Genomic DNA, 14,812 nt, shown 5'->3' with positions numbered 1-14,812 from the left:
CCTGTGTGACAGCACGAGTCACTGCGGCGTTGTGCGAGCGAGCCTCGGCCACATGGACCCGCGAGCGACAGACTGTCGGGCATCGGTTGCCTCGTGGCACGCTGGCAGACTTCAGATCAGACAATATGGCGAAGTCATGAGACGACACAGACGCTCTCAGCATCCTGACGTTGTTGTGGTGAATCGATAACCAGAGAGACATCGTAACATGTTCCGACTCTGGCTCGAGTGACGGATGGAAGTCCAGCTCACTTCCTGACTCCTATGGATCCAGCTTGAGTTTAACCTTTACCATCATCACCGTGATGCAGCATTTATTCAACCTACGTTTATCATTTTAAATCAATAGAAAATAAGAGGAATGTTGATATAAATACATACAAAAGGTCATTTTGATTCATCTTTTAAGGCACAGGTTTCAAACTCAATCACACAAGAGGCCAGAATACTTCAACCAACTTGTTTTCAAACCCAAATATGTCCAAACATCAGCTTTAAAATCTGTATCCTCTCGTCCTCAGTCACCCTCGCTATCATGCAGGATTTCATTCTTACTTTAAAGGTGGGAGGACGAGGTGATGACTGCTGCCATCTAGCGGCCGGAGGTTTAATTGCAACACAGAAATTAACCATAGCCTTAGATATTTGCATGTTAATTGTAAATAAAACATTTACTTTTATTTTATACATACTTTATTGAATTATTAGCCATGAAATAAGTTTGTTAAAAATAAATGTGATCGAAAGACACAAAATCAAAAAACAAGTTCAACTTGTGCTGTTAAATACATTGATAAAGTACCATGAAAAAATATATATTTATATGTGTATCGATAATTAATTATATCCGTGTTTGTCCTTCTCTGTTAAACACTGTCAATGAAATTCATTTTCTTCACCATCACTTTAACTCTTATTGTAAGTCTCTGTATAATCGTGGACATTATTTATTTGTATGAATAATTGCTGTATTGCTGTGGCTAATTGGAAAAAAACGATTTCCCGAAGTAGACCTCCTGAGGGATCAATAAAGTTCTACCTACCGACATTGATAAGTCATATTCCTTAACTTATATTAAGCAATGACATCTTTAAAGTCCACTGTATTGATACTACTTTCATTTTGAGACAAGCTCCTGGCGAGCCGGGGTTCGAGGCACAAGTACGACGGCTGAACATTGTGTAGCAGTGCGTGAAGTGTCACGATATCTGGACGCACACAAACGCTGATCTTCCTCCCGGATGACATCACTAAGCTTCCAGAACCACACGCACATAAACCGATGTGACTCATCAATAGATCGTTCCCTCTTCGTGGAGAAGCGATCACGTCCGCACACCCACAGAAGTAGAGCCTCCGACTGACGACAACAACACAACCCCTCAAACACCCACCTGCTCACACATGTACTGCGTCCAGAGCGTTGGATTTTCATTAGAAATGAATGGAAATGAACGCATGTGTATCAACCGACATGAAACCTTGAATAAAAACCACACTTCATGCAGTGGTCACGTGACTTTCGTCGTCTAAATCCGAGTCACTGATGTCACTGAGAGTAGTTTCCATCGCAGGCGTGACTGACATTCATGATCCACAGGCAAATATTTTTTCCACCCGACGTTACGAATCAAATCAGAAGCTCTTCTCGCTCTTCAAGGGTGACGATGTTCAGGCCTGTCCCGTGTCGCCCACACCTCTCGTTCTGACGCCCGCTAGCGGAGGCTAGCATGCTAACGGAGGCTAGCATGCTAACGGCTTGAGTTTGTTTAGCTCGACAAGTTCATTCTTAGAGAGCTGCAGCATATTCAGAAAAGTATCAAACTATTACATCATTATTTCATGAACCATTGATAATACTGAGAAATTATAAGAAAGTTAGTCATTTATATTTGTAGTATAGTATATTTGTAATGAGTACTTTTCCAGTCCAGGGTCACAAAGCGCAAACAATACCAAATAATACCAAATAACTTGATCAAAATCAAGAAAATCTAGGTATAAATGGCTGTAAAACAAAGCTATCAAAATATAATATAAACACCTTTTCGTATCCTGTCTTTGACACGACCGCTGAAACCTGTACTTGCTTTAAATATGAGAAGCAATTCCTGTTTTGGGCGTCTTTGCTAAACTTTATTAAGAACATGTAGACGCAAGTCAAACAAGTGACAGAAAATATGTTGTTTGTTGAAAATGTCTGTTGAATGTCGGCAGTAACGAGTGAAAGTAGGTCGTATTTTTGTCTTCGCTCACAGTAAACATCTAATAATTATAGTTATTTCAATCAAATGCCGTTAAAAAATGCAGAAATCAACATTTGAGTGAAGAAAGTCGCAAACAAGGACAATTTAGAGTCAATTTGGAGTTAACCCCGAGACAAACAGTAAAAGTCTGGATTTTATTTAGTCCATATTATGGTGCCAACAAACTCCCATGATGCCCTTCTACGCACTGTTCTATTTAGAGACAGCAGACAACACTGTATTTAAAATTGTACGACTATGTTGCTATGTCAAAAGTCATCGACGGCTGTGATTGGTCGGCTGGGCGGCAAAGCATTATGGCTCGTATGCAACGTATGCAACGTTGAGTTTGTAAATTCATATAAATGTTGTTGAATTAATGATGATCTTTTAAACCAGAGAAAAAATAAATGGGCACATAAGCACATTTCGTTAAATGCAGGGGGGGGTTCGGGGTTCGGGGGGGGGGGGGGGGGGGGTTCGGAACGTCACGAGGGACAACACAATAGTTTTCTTTAAATCTTAAATGATGCCGTCATGGGATCTCAATCCACACCCCTGAAGATACTTTCATAAATATATTATTAGCCAAGCAAAGCTACCAGCAAATGAGAAGAATTCACAAGAAAAAAGAATCTCTCAGGAATAACGTGAGACTAGTGGCGAGAAGGTGAACTGACCAGACTGACGACATGCTTACCTTGAGCGAGTCGAAGCAGGCGATGACTCGGCCGTTCTCCACGTGGCAGCTCCGGGAAGGGTGCGCGAACTTGCAGTCGGCGTCGGTCCGGGAGCAGGTGCCCCTCTGGAACTCCCGACACACCTCCAGGGTCAACCACTTGGTGTCCCGTCCCACGTTCATGCCGACGGGCCGGTGCACGAGGGTCTGCAGCCGAGAGAGAGAGAGAGAGAGAGAGGGTCCTGGGGGGGGGAGCGTCTGGTCGGATGCGTGACGGCGTCGGCTCGGTCCTGGGAAAAGTGTCAGCTGAAGTCGTGAGATAGTGGCGAGAGCATGCAGAGGTCCAGCTCCGTCATGAACGAAAAAAAACTTGAGATTATGGCTCTGGCATTTTGGACGGTGGGTAAATACTGGAGTCTCTACAAGTGTCTGCTCGGCGTTAACTTGATCCCACGGTTGGAAAGTCACGTCAACATGGCCACAGATTTACGTGTGTTCAAAAGCAGGAGGATGTCCTTGAGTCGAGGCGTGGATCAGCTCAGAGCATGTGGCGAGCGCGGCTCCAGAGACATGGCTTTGGCTTGTCAGACGCAAATATTTCCTCAGCCCATCCAGCTGTCACACAGCAGCACCGACCCGGCAGCACTTCTGCAGCCACTTTTCAGCTGCCTCTCCTCTATGTCATCCTCCCGTCGTCGGTCCTCGTCCCCGGACCTCGCTGAAAGCACAAACAATCATATGAGAGCCTGAATCGTAAAAAAAACAAAAATGGCGATCTGAGGGAAATAAAAGTAGAACCTTGTGCGGATCTGAGCAGGAGCAGCGGGAGGAGGAGGGTGGAAGGGAAAGAGAGCCACGGAGGAACAAGCGAGGACAAACAAATAAGGGAGCATACGGGAGGGAGGGAGGCAGCAATGAACAGGAAAGGGCAAGCTATGTCTTGATGAAGTGATACGAGAGAGGGAGGCGGGGGAGACTGCAGGCAGGACGTCACGGAGTTACTGACTGACTCGAGTCCTTCAGTCGCCACGCGTGGCGGACCAGACGCTGACGACACTTATGGGAGGAGAGGAAAGAAGAAAAAAAAAGAGACAGAAAGAGAAAATTCTTCACAACTGCAGCTGCTGGGATCGGTTGCAGGGGTTCGGCCAATCGGGGCGAGCGTTGCGAGCAGGCAGGGAACGCACGACCACCAATGATGGGGCGGTTTCCACAGCGACTCCTCCCTCCTCAGAACCCATCCCTCGTTCCACCCCGGCGCAGCAAAGTCATGCTCCAGCCACATGCTTTTTTTTTTTTCAACAGAGACACGAGGAAACGACTGGGACAGGTGGACGTGGATGTCGTTATATTGGACCATAAAATACTGTGACGAGTCCAGACGTCACCAGCAGACGCCAGAGAAAAGTAGCTTTTTGAGGCTGAAAAAGTTTTTATATGCATGTATATCAGTGGTACACGATCATTGAATGGTCAAATTTAACTATTCAAATGTTTAAAATATATATATATATATATATATATATATATATATATATATATATATATATATATATATATATATATATTAAAATGCTTTCGGATTTATTAATTTGAATATGTTTTAATTAAATAATTGAATAATACAATAATATAATATCTATCTATAGATAATATCTATATTGAAAGGTTGAACTTAATACATTCAATTTTAAACCATATTATCTAATTTTATGTATTTTTTAATTCGTAGCATTTTAAATTCAATATAAAAATGTCGGTGTAGTAGTACCACAAGACAACATGATTGGATGAAAGTTCGATCAAGTAGCTCGGTGCTCGACTAGTACTGTCTGGTTGCATTGATACACTATTAACACTTATAGTGGAACCGAAGTGCTACGAATTGATAAAAACTTTGATTTATACGTTTCTTTTTTTAATTTGAATTAATGTTCAAAATACATAATAAATTCAAAATATATTAAAATATATTTTATTTTTATGAATAATTGCTGTGTTGCTGTGGCTAATTGGAAAAAAACAATTTCCCGAAGAAGACCTCCTGAGGGATCAATAAAGTTCTACCTAAACTAACCTATTCTATGTGTAAAAAAAATAAAATGAAAGAATATTCGATTATTTAAATAAAACAAGAGGCAACCTTTTCGGTTTATAATAAATGGAATTCTATTATTAAGTACAAACATAATTTCAATTAAGAAAAAGTTGGAATATTCGAAATGTTCGATTCAACCAATATAATGATGGTACTGTTGTACTTCCACATGTCTAAGTATATTGAAAACACGAAACAAATGGTTTGAAATCAAATCCTTAAAATTCTAACTTGTAAATAGAAATGATTTTAAAAGTAATTCAACCTTAACAAATATAAATGATTGAATATTTGATAATAATAATAATTTAATATATACTGTATCGTATATAATATTATTTTAAAACAACATTTCAATAAAACAATGAAAAGTCAAATTCAAGCATCCGATAATCTGATGCCACTGACATACTTTCACAGGAATGTTATTTCAAAAGAACAAAAGTTTATGTTTCTCAGACGTGGAAGGAGAGCGAGGGATTGTGGTGCAGATAGCATCATGATGGCGGCAGACGGAGGAGGCGGCGGGAGAGAGAGTGTATGCAGATAGACATCCCAGAAGGAGAACACTGCAGTGGGAGACGCAGCGATTGGGGGAGGAGGTGGTGAGATGAATTTGTCCGCCCACTTTAACCGACTGGAACAAAGACGCAGCCAAAAAAACGAGGTGGACGATGAGACGAGCAGGTGAGGTGCTTCATCATCATCAGCGAGAGGACGCTCGTCCTGCAGGTGCACGGAGAGGTCACTCTGTGACGTCATCAAAGTGCTCTGCAGCAAAGCCACTCACTTCTGTTACAGCATCAACGCTTCCTGTTCCTGGAGAGCAGCAGACGCAGGAGCTCCTGTTTCTCTGGGGCTCGCTCTCTGCAGCATCAGCGCCGCTGCGTCAACGCTGACAATACATGAGCTTTTCTTGCTTTTATTGTGAAGCAAATGAGGATCTTCTCTGCAAAGACGACGACGGAGAAGTTCAGAAACTGCTAACCTGTGTTAAAAAGACACTTAACCAGGTCTTTTGGAAAACAAAGTTGTGTTTTTAAACAAGATGTTTGTTTTTCAAAAGAATTTCACAACAAAACTAACAAATGATGGTCTAGTTCTGTATAAATATTCAGTTATTTTAACCAAAAAAAATGAAGTAAGTACGTAAGTAAAGGTTATTTGTAAAGCACCTTTCTAGACAAGGCTCACAAAGTAATACATTCTTATATCCTCTTCAGAAAGTACTTCCTACTTACTGCCTCTGAGAGTTTGTTTCCAAATCAACCATTGAATGATGTCCACAGGTGACATGGTTGCCTGGGCGGCAAAGCATCATGGGAGCTATACTACTCACTACACACATTACTCAATTTGCAGCGAGAATTCTGACCCGCTCAAGTAGGAGAACTCACATTTCTCCGATCCTTAAAACTCTTCACTGGCTTCCAGTTTCTTTCAGGATCAACTTTAAAATTCTGGTTCTTACTTTCAGATCTATTCATGGTCAGACCTTCCATCAGTGATCTGATCCAGACTTACACCCCAGCTCGGGCTCTGAGGTCTGTGGATCAGAATCTACTTATGGTTCCTCGCACACGGCTCAGGACCAGAGGAGAGAAATCTTTTCAGGCTGTTGCTCCTAAGCTTTGGAACGATCTTCTCTCTCTTTGTGCTTGATGATCTACTGACTCCTTTAAGAAACATCTTAAGACGTTTCTATTTGTTCAGGCTTTTCCTTGAATTTCTCGAACTCCTGTGTTGTTCTCAGTATTATCTTGATCTTTAAAGTATGTACTTTTTTAAGTATTGTTTTGATTGTCTAAGCGCTTTGTGACCCTGGTCTCGAAAAGCGCTATATAAATAAATATTACTTACTTACTTACTTACTTACTTACTTAAAGTATTTATAACCGGGACAGATGAAAATGAATATGTGGTCTCCGTACAAATATGGTGAAGCTAGCACGAGCAGTAAGGCTAATGACAGTGGCGCAAAACAAGCTAATGCTAGCAGACAAAATGGAAGTTCGGGGGTCGATGCCAGGGGGTAGTAAATGTTTCAAGATATACTAAAAAGGAGTAAGTAAACCAGGAAGTGGAAAAATCTGTCCGCAGAGAATATTCAACAAAAAAAGTCAAGATAATCAGAAGGCGAGTGTGAAACAGGATCAACTCAAAGAACCCTTGATGTGCCTTAAATCACACACTTCTCTAAGTGCACTGCTTTACAGTACACTGTAAGACAGTGCACTTAGTCAGTGCTCAGTCAGTGTAGTACTGTCTCAAATCAAACTCTGCTGCTACACACTAACAGGAAATGACACGACAGCTTCTTCTTCTAATACTTTTTAACACTGATTTTAAGCGTGAAAAGCGTCGTCTGTGACGTAGCTTAGGTTTAGCGACGTAGCTCCAGACGTAGCTCCAGACGTAGCTTCAGACGTAGCTCCAGACGTAGCTCCAGACGTAGCTCCAGACGTAGCTCCAGACGTAGCGTCATCTACAATGTCACTGATGACGGACGTCGAGGTCGACGTTGAGGGTGGAAAGTTTCACTACATTTTCACACACTGCTCAGTGTGAACGCACTTGTGTAAGTGCAGAAGTGATTTGAGACACACTACTAAAGTCCAATAAGCGCCAAACCGTTCAAACCCAATGGTGTTAAAATAGCGTTGTGTAAAAAGCCTGAGAGAAGCTGATGGTTCTTTGTTGTTATATGGACCACAATTTCACTTTCAAGCTACTTCAACTCAGAGCGCTAGAGGAAATAAACATCTACTCACAAAAGATCTTTCCTGATAATCTTAATGGACATTAATTCTCAGGAACAGGAAACACGAGACTTGTTGATTCTTAGCCAGTATCGTGACCAACTGAAGCAGGACCAGACCAGGAACAATTAGTCTGAGATTCTTGTGGTTCAACAAGTGATGAAGAAATCTTTTGAGGAGGAGAGAAAATATATAAGTCAATAAAGGGTTATGGTAAAAACAACACTTAAATAATGATGGTAAGAGTCAGTGGAGCGTGACAACTAAATATTTACAATAGAAGTATAGAAGCTTACGGAAATCAAGGTCTCGTGGAAGATACTTTAAGCAAGAATAAAAACCCTGGCAATAAAAGACAATTAAGTAAATAAAGAAAATCTTAAAGAAAACACAGAGGTTTTAACAAATACTAAAGTTGGTTGATCACTCAAAGTCAATTATTTGTTAATTTGCTGAATAGCTTAATCCATTATGGGGGACACAGGGGGTGGAGCCTATCCAAGTGTCATCGGGGGAGAGGCAGGGGACACCCTGGACAGGAGGCCAGGGCACACAAGGACTCACAACCATTCACACACACACTCGTACCTATGGACAACTTCCCCAGGTTCTCAATCAACCTCTGTATGTTTTTGGACTGTGGGAGGAAACCGGAGTTCCCGGAGTAAACCTGATGCAACACGGGGAGAACATACTCCACACAGGTCACAAGTTGACTGACCTGGAAGTGAACCTGCAACCTTCTTGCTGTGAGGCGATCGTACTAAACACAAAGCTAATTATTTAAGGAATTATTTAAAAGTTGGTAAAAACATATTCGAACATGATGTTGAAATAAATATTTATGATTCCCAACAACTAAATATTTCTTTAGCAAATTACTAGATTTTCACTTTCATTCTCCTTTAGTTCTAAAAATCTGTATTTCATTAAACAAATCTAATTTTATTCTTAGCGTCTCCCAAAAAAGGTGTTTTTTTATAACTTTTCCCAGAAATCTCTTTTTTAAGTCTTTCACTTTAATCTGAAAAGAATTCGAAGGGTGGTCAAACTAGTTAAGTTTGTTATCCCTCAAAGGTAATTCTAACCAGAGCGAAGTGGATCATGGCCGCCGACCTTGTGAAGGTCGACCTGCATGTTTATTTTGCAGACAATCTTCGGCACAAATGTCGCCGTCGCTGGCAGCGTGTCCTCCAGTGTGAGCAGTAAACACGCTTCACTGCATCGAAGGAACACAAACACATAATCCTCTGCATTAGAAACAGATTAGCAGGAGATGATGAGAAGTACATCCATCCAGATGATGAAATGTAAACAACTCTATCAGACGGTGACAGTTGTGACAGTTACTCAGAGGCTGGATCTTAACCAAAGGACACCAGGAAGAGCTGCATGCCAGCTCAGGGTGTGTTTGTTTGAAAGAGTCAACACACAAAAAACGAGGTCAGGATTCAAAACTTGTTCAACATGTGAAGAAGGGCTGCACGATATATAGAAAAAATATCGTGATATTGGCACATGCGATATGCATATAAAAAACATGTGATAATTTATAATGTTTTATTGTATAAATCAGGCATTTATTAAATGCGCACTTCGACCAATCAGTGTCACGTTCTGTAAAGTTGTCAATTTGTACTTCTATGTCTCGTTGTTGTTTACGTCTCCGTCTGTCTGTGAACTGTGCGGCGCAGCTTGTTAGGCTCGGTTGCTATGGCAACGCATCTTGCCGCCACGCTGACTTAGCTCAGTATATACAGTAAAGTAATACTAACTTCTGATCTAGTCAAACACTAGTGATCCAGTGAAGTAATACTAACTTATGATCTAGTCAAACACTAGTGATCCAGTCACTCGTCTCTTTCAACCTCCTTTGTTAAAGCAACATATTGTACGAACTTTTCATCTCGTCTCAGTTGTTTTCTTATAAGATCGTAAACTTCCAAACAAACCTGTCCGTCTTCACCGTATGCTAACGAGCTAAGTTGTTAGCGTCATTTATAAAGTGTTATGTGTCCGTCTTCACCGTATGCTAACGAGCTAAGTTGTTAGCGTCATTTATAAAGTGTTATGTGTGCGTCTTCACCGTATGCTAACGAGCTAAGTTGTTAGCGTCATTTATAAAGTGTTATGTGTCTGTCTTCACCGTATGCTAACGAGCTAAGTTGTTAGCGTCATTTATAAAGTGTTATGTGTCTGTCTTCACCGTATGCTAACGAGCTAAGTTGTTAGCGTCATTTATAAAGTGTTATGTGTCTGTCTTCACCGTATGCTAACGAGCTAAGTTGTTAGCGTCATTTATAAAGTGTTATGTGTCCGTCTTCACCGTATGCTAACGAGCTAAGTTGTTAGCGTCATTTATAAAATGTTATGTGTGCGTGTACAAGGATTTATTATTGATTTGGTGATATCGCGACGCGCCGGTGGCTCCTCTCTGATGTCGCTCAGTTTGGCAGGAAAACCGATGCAAGTCCCGCGAGACTGAGCGTTATAAGAGATATTTTTATACCATCATGTCGACACCGAAGCGTTGAAATAAACGAAAGGGAAATATCATCGTTTTCCTTCTTTAAACCCCCGGACCTTCACTACAGTTTCCGCTTAGTTTTTAGTTTAAATAAAAAAATATCGCATTAATATCGATATCGCAATTAAAGACACCAATATGGAATATCGCACTTATTTCCAATATCGTGCAGCTCTAATGTGAAGAGACGAAGACGTCCCAGTGACGATCCAAGGTGTATTTAATACGCTGTAACTTTCACTACTTGGTAAATGAATGATTCGAGTCAGCGACGCCTTGATAAGCAACACAATAAAGATGCCTGAGATCAACACAACAACACAAGACTCTCAACACAAGTCGATTCATCATGAAGTGACGTCGGAAAAGTCTCATCCTTCGAGTGGAAACAACAACGTATAGGAGTTAGATGAGGATGGATGAGGTGTGTGTGCTGTAGGGTGTGTGTGTGTGGTGTGTAGGGGTGTGTGTAGTGTGTGGTGTGTGTGTGTGGTGTGTGTGTGTAACAGCAGGACAAATGTCGGTCTTGACTCCAGACTGTCCCTCATCAGACACTGTAACCTTGAACACTGCAGTGCTCAGACTCGCTGCCATGTTGACAAACAGTGTCGTTGATCAAATACATCAGTAATACTGCGACTAAAACCGAGTCAGTTAAGTATTAACTCGGTCAGATGCAACTAACTAACATTAAAACCCCACTTTATCCTTTTAACTTTGAAGTAACTGTGCATGCAGTTAACACTACCAGAGCCTCCGCCATAGACTCGATGTAAGACAATATCAATACACTAACATATTTGTTTTTTCAATACTGTAACATAACTGTATTACATTGTTTTGGCTTCCAGTTCATATTTTTATATACCAAAGTTCGTTTTTGGTTTTTAAATCAATTAATTGTGAGTGAAATAAACGATTCTTTTTTTATTTAACAAATAACGTGCAAATATTTACAACGTACATTTTCATGTCATACTTAAACTTCTGGCCTCTAGATGGCAGCAGTCATTACATCATTCGCAGCTCAAGTTACAATTAAAATTCTGTGAGATCCCGGCGATGACTGAGGATGAGAGGATACAGTGACTCCAGCAGCTTTTAAAGATGATGTTTGGACATATTTTGGTTTGAAAACAAATGAAAGTAGTTACGACTTCGTCAAGAGTCATGTGGTCTGTAAATACTACAACACCAGAGTCAAGTACTGGACAATACTACACATATATACTTGTTACTACACTATCACAACACCAGAGTCAAGTACTGGACAATACTACACATAGATCCCTGTTACTACACTATCACAACACCAGAGTCAAGTACTGGACAATACTACACAGATATACTTGTTACTACACTATCACAACACCAGAGTCAAGTACTGGACAATACTACATATATATATTTGTTACTACACTATCACAACACCAGAGTCAAGTACTGGACAATACTACACATAGATCCTTGTTACTACACTATCACAACACCAGAGTCAAGTACTGGACAATACTACACATATATCCTTGTTACTACACTATCACAACACCAGAGTCAAGTACTGGACAATACTACACATAGATCCTTGTTACTACACTATCACAACACCAGAGTCAAGTACTGGACAATACTACACATATATATATTTGTTACTACACTATCACAACACCAGAGTCAAGTACTGGACGATACTACACATATATACTTGTTACTACACTATCACAACACCAGAGTCAAGTACTGGACAATACTACACATATATACTTGTTACTACACTATCACAACACCAGAGTCAAGTACTGGACAATACTACACATAGATCCTTGTTACTACACTATCACAACACCAGAGTCAAGTACTGGACAATACTACACATATATACTTGTTACTACACTATCACAACACCAGAGTCAAGTACTGGACGATACTACACATATATACTTGTTACTACACTATCACAACACCAGAGTCAAGTACTGGACAATACTACACATATATACTTGTTACTACACTATCACAACACCAGAGTCAAGTACTGGACAATACTACACATATATACTTGTTACTACACTATCACAACACCAGAGTCAAGTACTGGACAATACTACACATAGATCCCTGTTACTACACTATCACAACACCAGAGTCAAGTACTGGACAATACTACACAGATATACTTGTTACTACACTATCACAACACCAGAGTCAAGTACTGGACAATACTACATATATATATTTGTTACTACACTATCACAACACCAGAGTCAAGTACTGGACAATACTACACATAGATCCTTGTTACTACACTATCACAACACCAGAGTCAAGTACTGGACAATACTACACATATATCCTTGTTACTACACTATCACAACACCAGAGTCAAGTACTGGACAATACTACACATAGATCCTTGTTACTACACTATCACAACACCAGAGTCAAGTACTGGACAATACTACACATATATATATTTGTTACTACACTATCACAACACCAGAGTCAAGTACTGGACAATACTACACATATATACTTGTTACTACACTATCACAACACCAGAGTCAAGTACTGGACAATACTACACATAGATCCTTGTTACTACACTATCACAACACCAGAGTCAAGTACTGGACGATACTACACATATATACTTGTTACTACACTATCACAACACCAGTGTCAAGTACTGGACAATACTACACATATATACTTGTTACTACACTATCACAACACCAGAGTCAAGTACTGGACAATACTACACATAGATCCTTGTTACTACACTATCACAACACCAGAGTCAAGTACTGGACAATACTACACATATATACTTGTTACTACACTATCACAACACCAGAGTCAAGTACTGGACAATACTACATATATATATTTGTTACTACACTATCACAACACCAGAGTCAAGTACTGGACAATACTACACATAGATCCTTGTTACTACACTATCACAACACCAGAGTCAAGTACTGGACAATACTACACATATATCCTTGTTACTACACTATCACAACACCAGAGTCAAGTACTGGACAATACTACACATAGATCCTTGTTACTACACTATCACAACACCAGAGTCAAGTACTGGACAATACTACACATATATCCTTGTTACTACACTATCACAACACCAGAGTCAAGTACTGGACAATACTACACATATATACTTGTTACTACACTATCACAACACCAGAGGCAAGTACTGGACAATACTACACATATATACTTGTTACTACACTATCACAACACCAGAGTCAAGTACTGGACAATACTACACATAGATCCTTGTTACTACACTATCACAACACCAGAGTCAAGTACTGGACAATACTACACATATATACTTGTTACTACACTATCACAACACCAGAGTCAAGTACTGGACAATACTACATATATATATTTGTTACTACACTATCACAACACCAGAGTCAAGTACTGGACAATACTACACATAGATCCTTGTTACTACACTATCACAACACCAGAGTCAAGTACTGGACAATACTACACATATATCCTTGTTACTACACTATCACAACACCAGAGTCAAGTACTGGACAATACTACACATATATACTTGTTACTACACTATCACAACACCAGAGTCAAGTACTGGACAATACTACACATATATCCTTGTTACTACACTATCACAACACCAGAGTCAAGTACTGGACAATACTACACATATATACTTGTTACTACACTATCACAACACCAGAGTCAAGTACTGGACAATACTCCACATAAATCCTTGTTACTACAGTATCTTAATCAGTCGTACAGTTGACCCAGTATCGTATCAACACAATCTTAACTACACAAACCTCTACACTGACTCTCAATCATGAATCTCTTGCAGGTCGTGAGCCAAACAGTTGTTGTTTCATGATAAGTTCACCTGAGACTCTGTACTTCAATGAGCTCCTACACTGGATCATATGTGGTACAAGGGCAACATTTCATTATACTTTAAAAAACATGTACTGTCTTCTTCTGCTTCTCACCAGGACAACAATGTGCAAAGAACTACAGATGACTTTCATCCTTCAAGAAACCGATAAGAAAATCAAAGTTTTCGTGATTAATCATCAAACTGCGAAGGTTCTTGTGAATCATTGGTTCACTTTGTTACAGATGAAACTTGATCGTGACATTGTTGGCGTAACATAAACGGATAAACTTTATTAAGTTTAACTACGTCTACGGTTCTGGATGAAGGTCGTGCCCCTGCCTGGAGGTGACCTCGGTTCAGATGTGACCTCGGTTCTGATGTGACCTCGGTTCTGATGTGACCTCGGTTCTGATGTGACCTCGGTTCTGATGTGACCTCGGTTCAGATGTGACCTCGGTTCAGATGTGACCTCGGTTCTGATGTGACCTCGGTTCAGATGTGACCTCGGTTCTGATGTGACCTCGGTTCTGATGTGACCTCGGTTCAGATGTGACCTCGGTTCATATGTGACCTCGGTTCAGATGTGACC

General features: G+C 40.3%; 1 protein-coding gene across 3 annotated transcripts in view; it reads right to left on the bottom strand.

Moving 5' to 3' along the window:
- mbnl3 (muscleblind-like splicing regulator 3) overlaps positions 1–3,411 on the bottom strand; it is a 31,524-nt gene extending 28,113 nt beyond the window's left edge. For 2 of the 3 annotated variants that reach the window (XM_087799548.1, XM_087799549.1), the window contains exon 1: positions 2,948–3,248. In XM_087799548.1, the coding sequence (XP_087655674.1) occupies positions 2,948–3,109 (162 nt within the window). In that variant the 5' untranslated portion in view covers positions 3,110–3,248. Of the gene's footprint in view, positions 1–2,947 lie in introns of all 3 variants that reach the window. The other variant, XM_087799551.1, reaches the window with a different exon arrangement.
- Positions 3,412–14,812: the final 11,401 nt, after the last annotated feature.

The sequence above is a fragment of the Callionymus lyra genome, chromosome 9 (assembly GCF_982586985.1).
Source record: "Callionymus lyra chromosome 9, fCalLyr1.hap1.1, whole genome shotgun sequence".
Taxonomy (NCBI): Eukaryota; Metazoa; Chordata; class Actinopteri; order Syngnathiformes; family Callionymidae; genus Callionymus; species Callionymus lyra.
The sequence above is the reverse complement of the archived record's forward strand: the minus strand, read 5'-3'. Positions and strand labels throughout refer to the sequence as shown.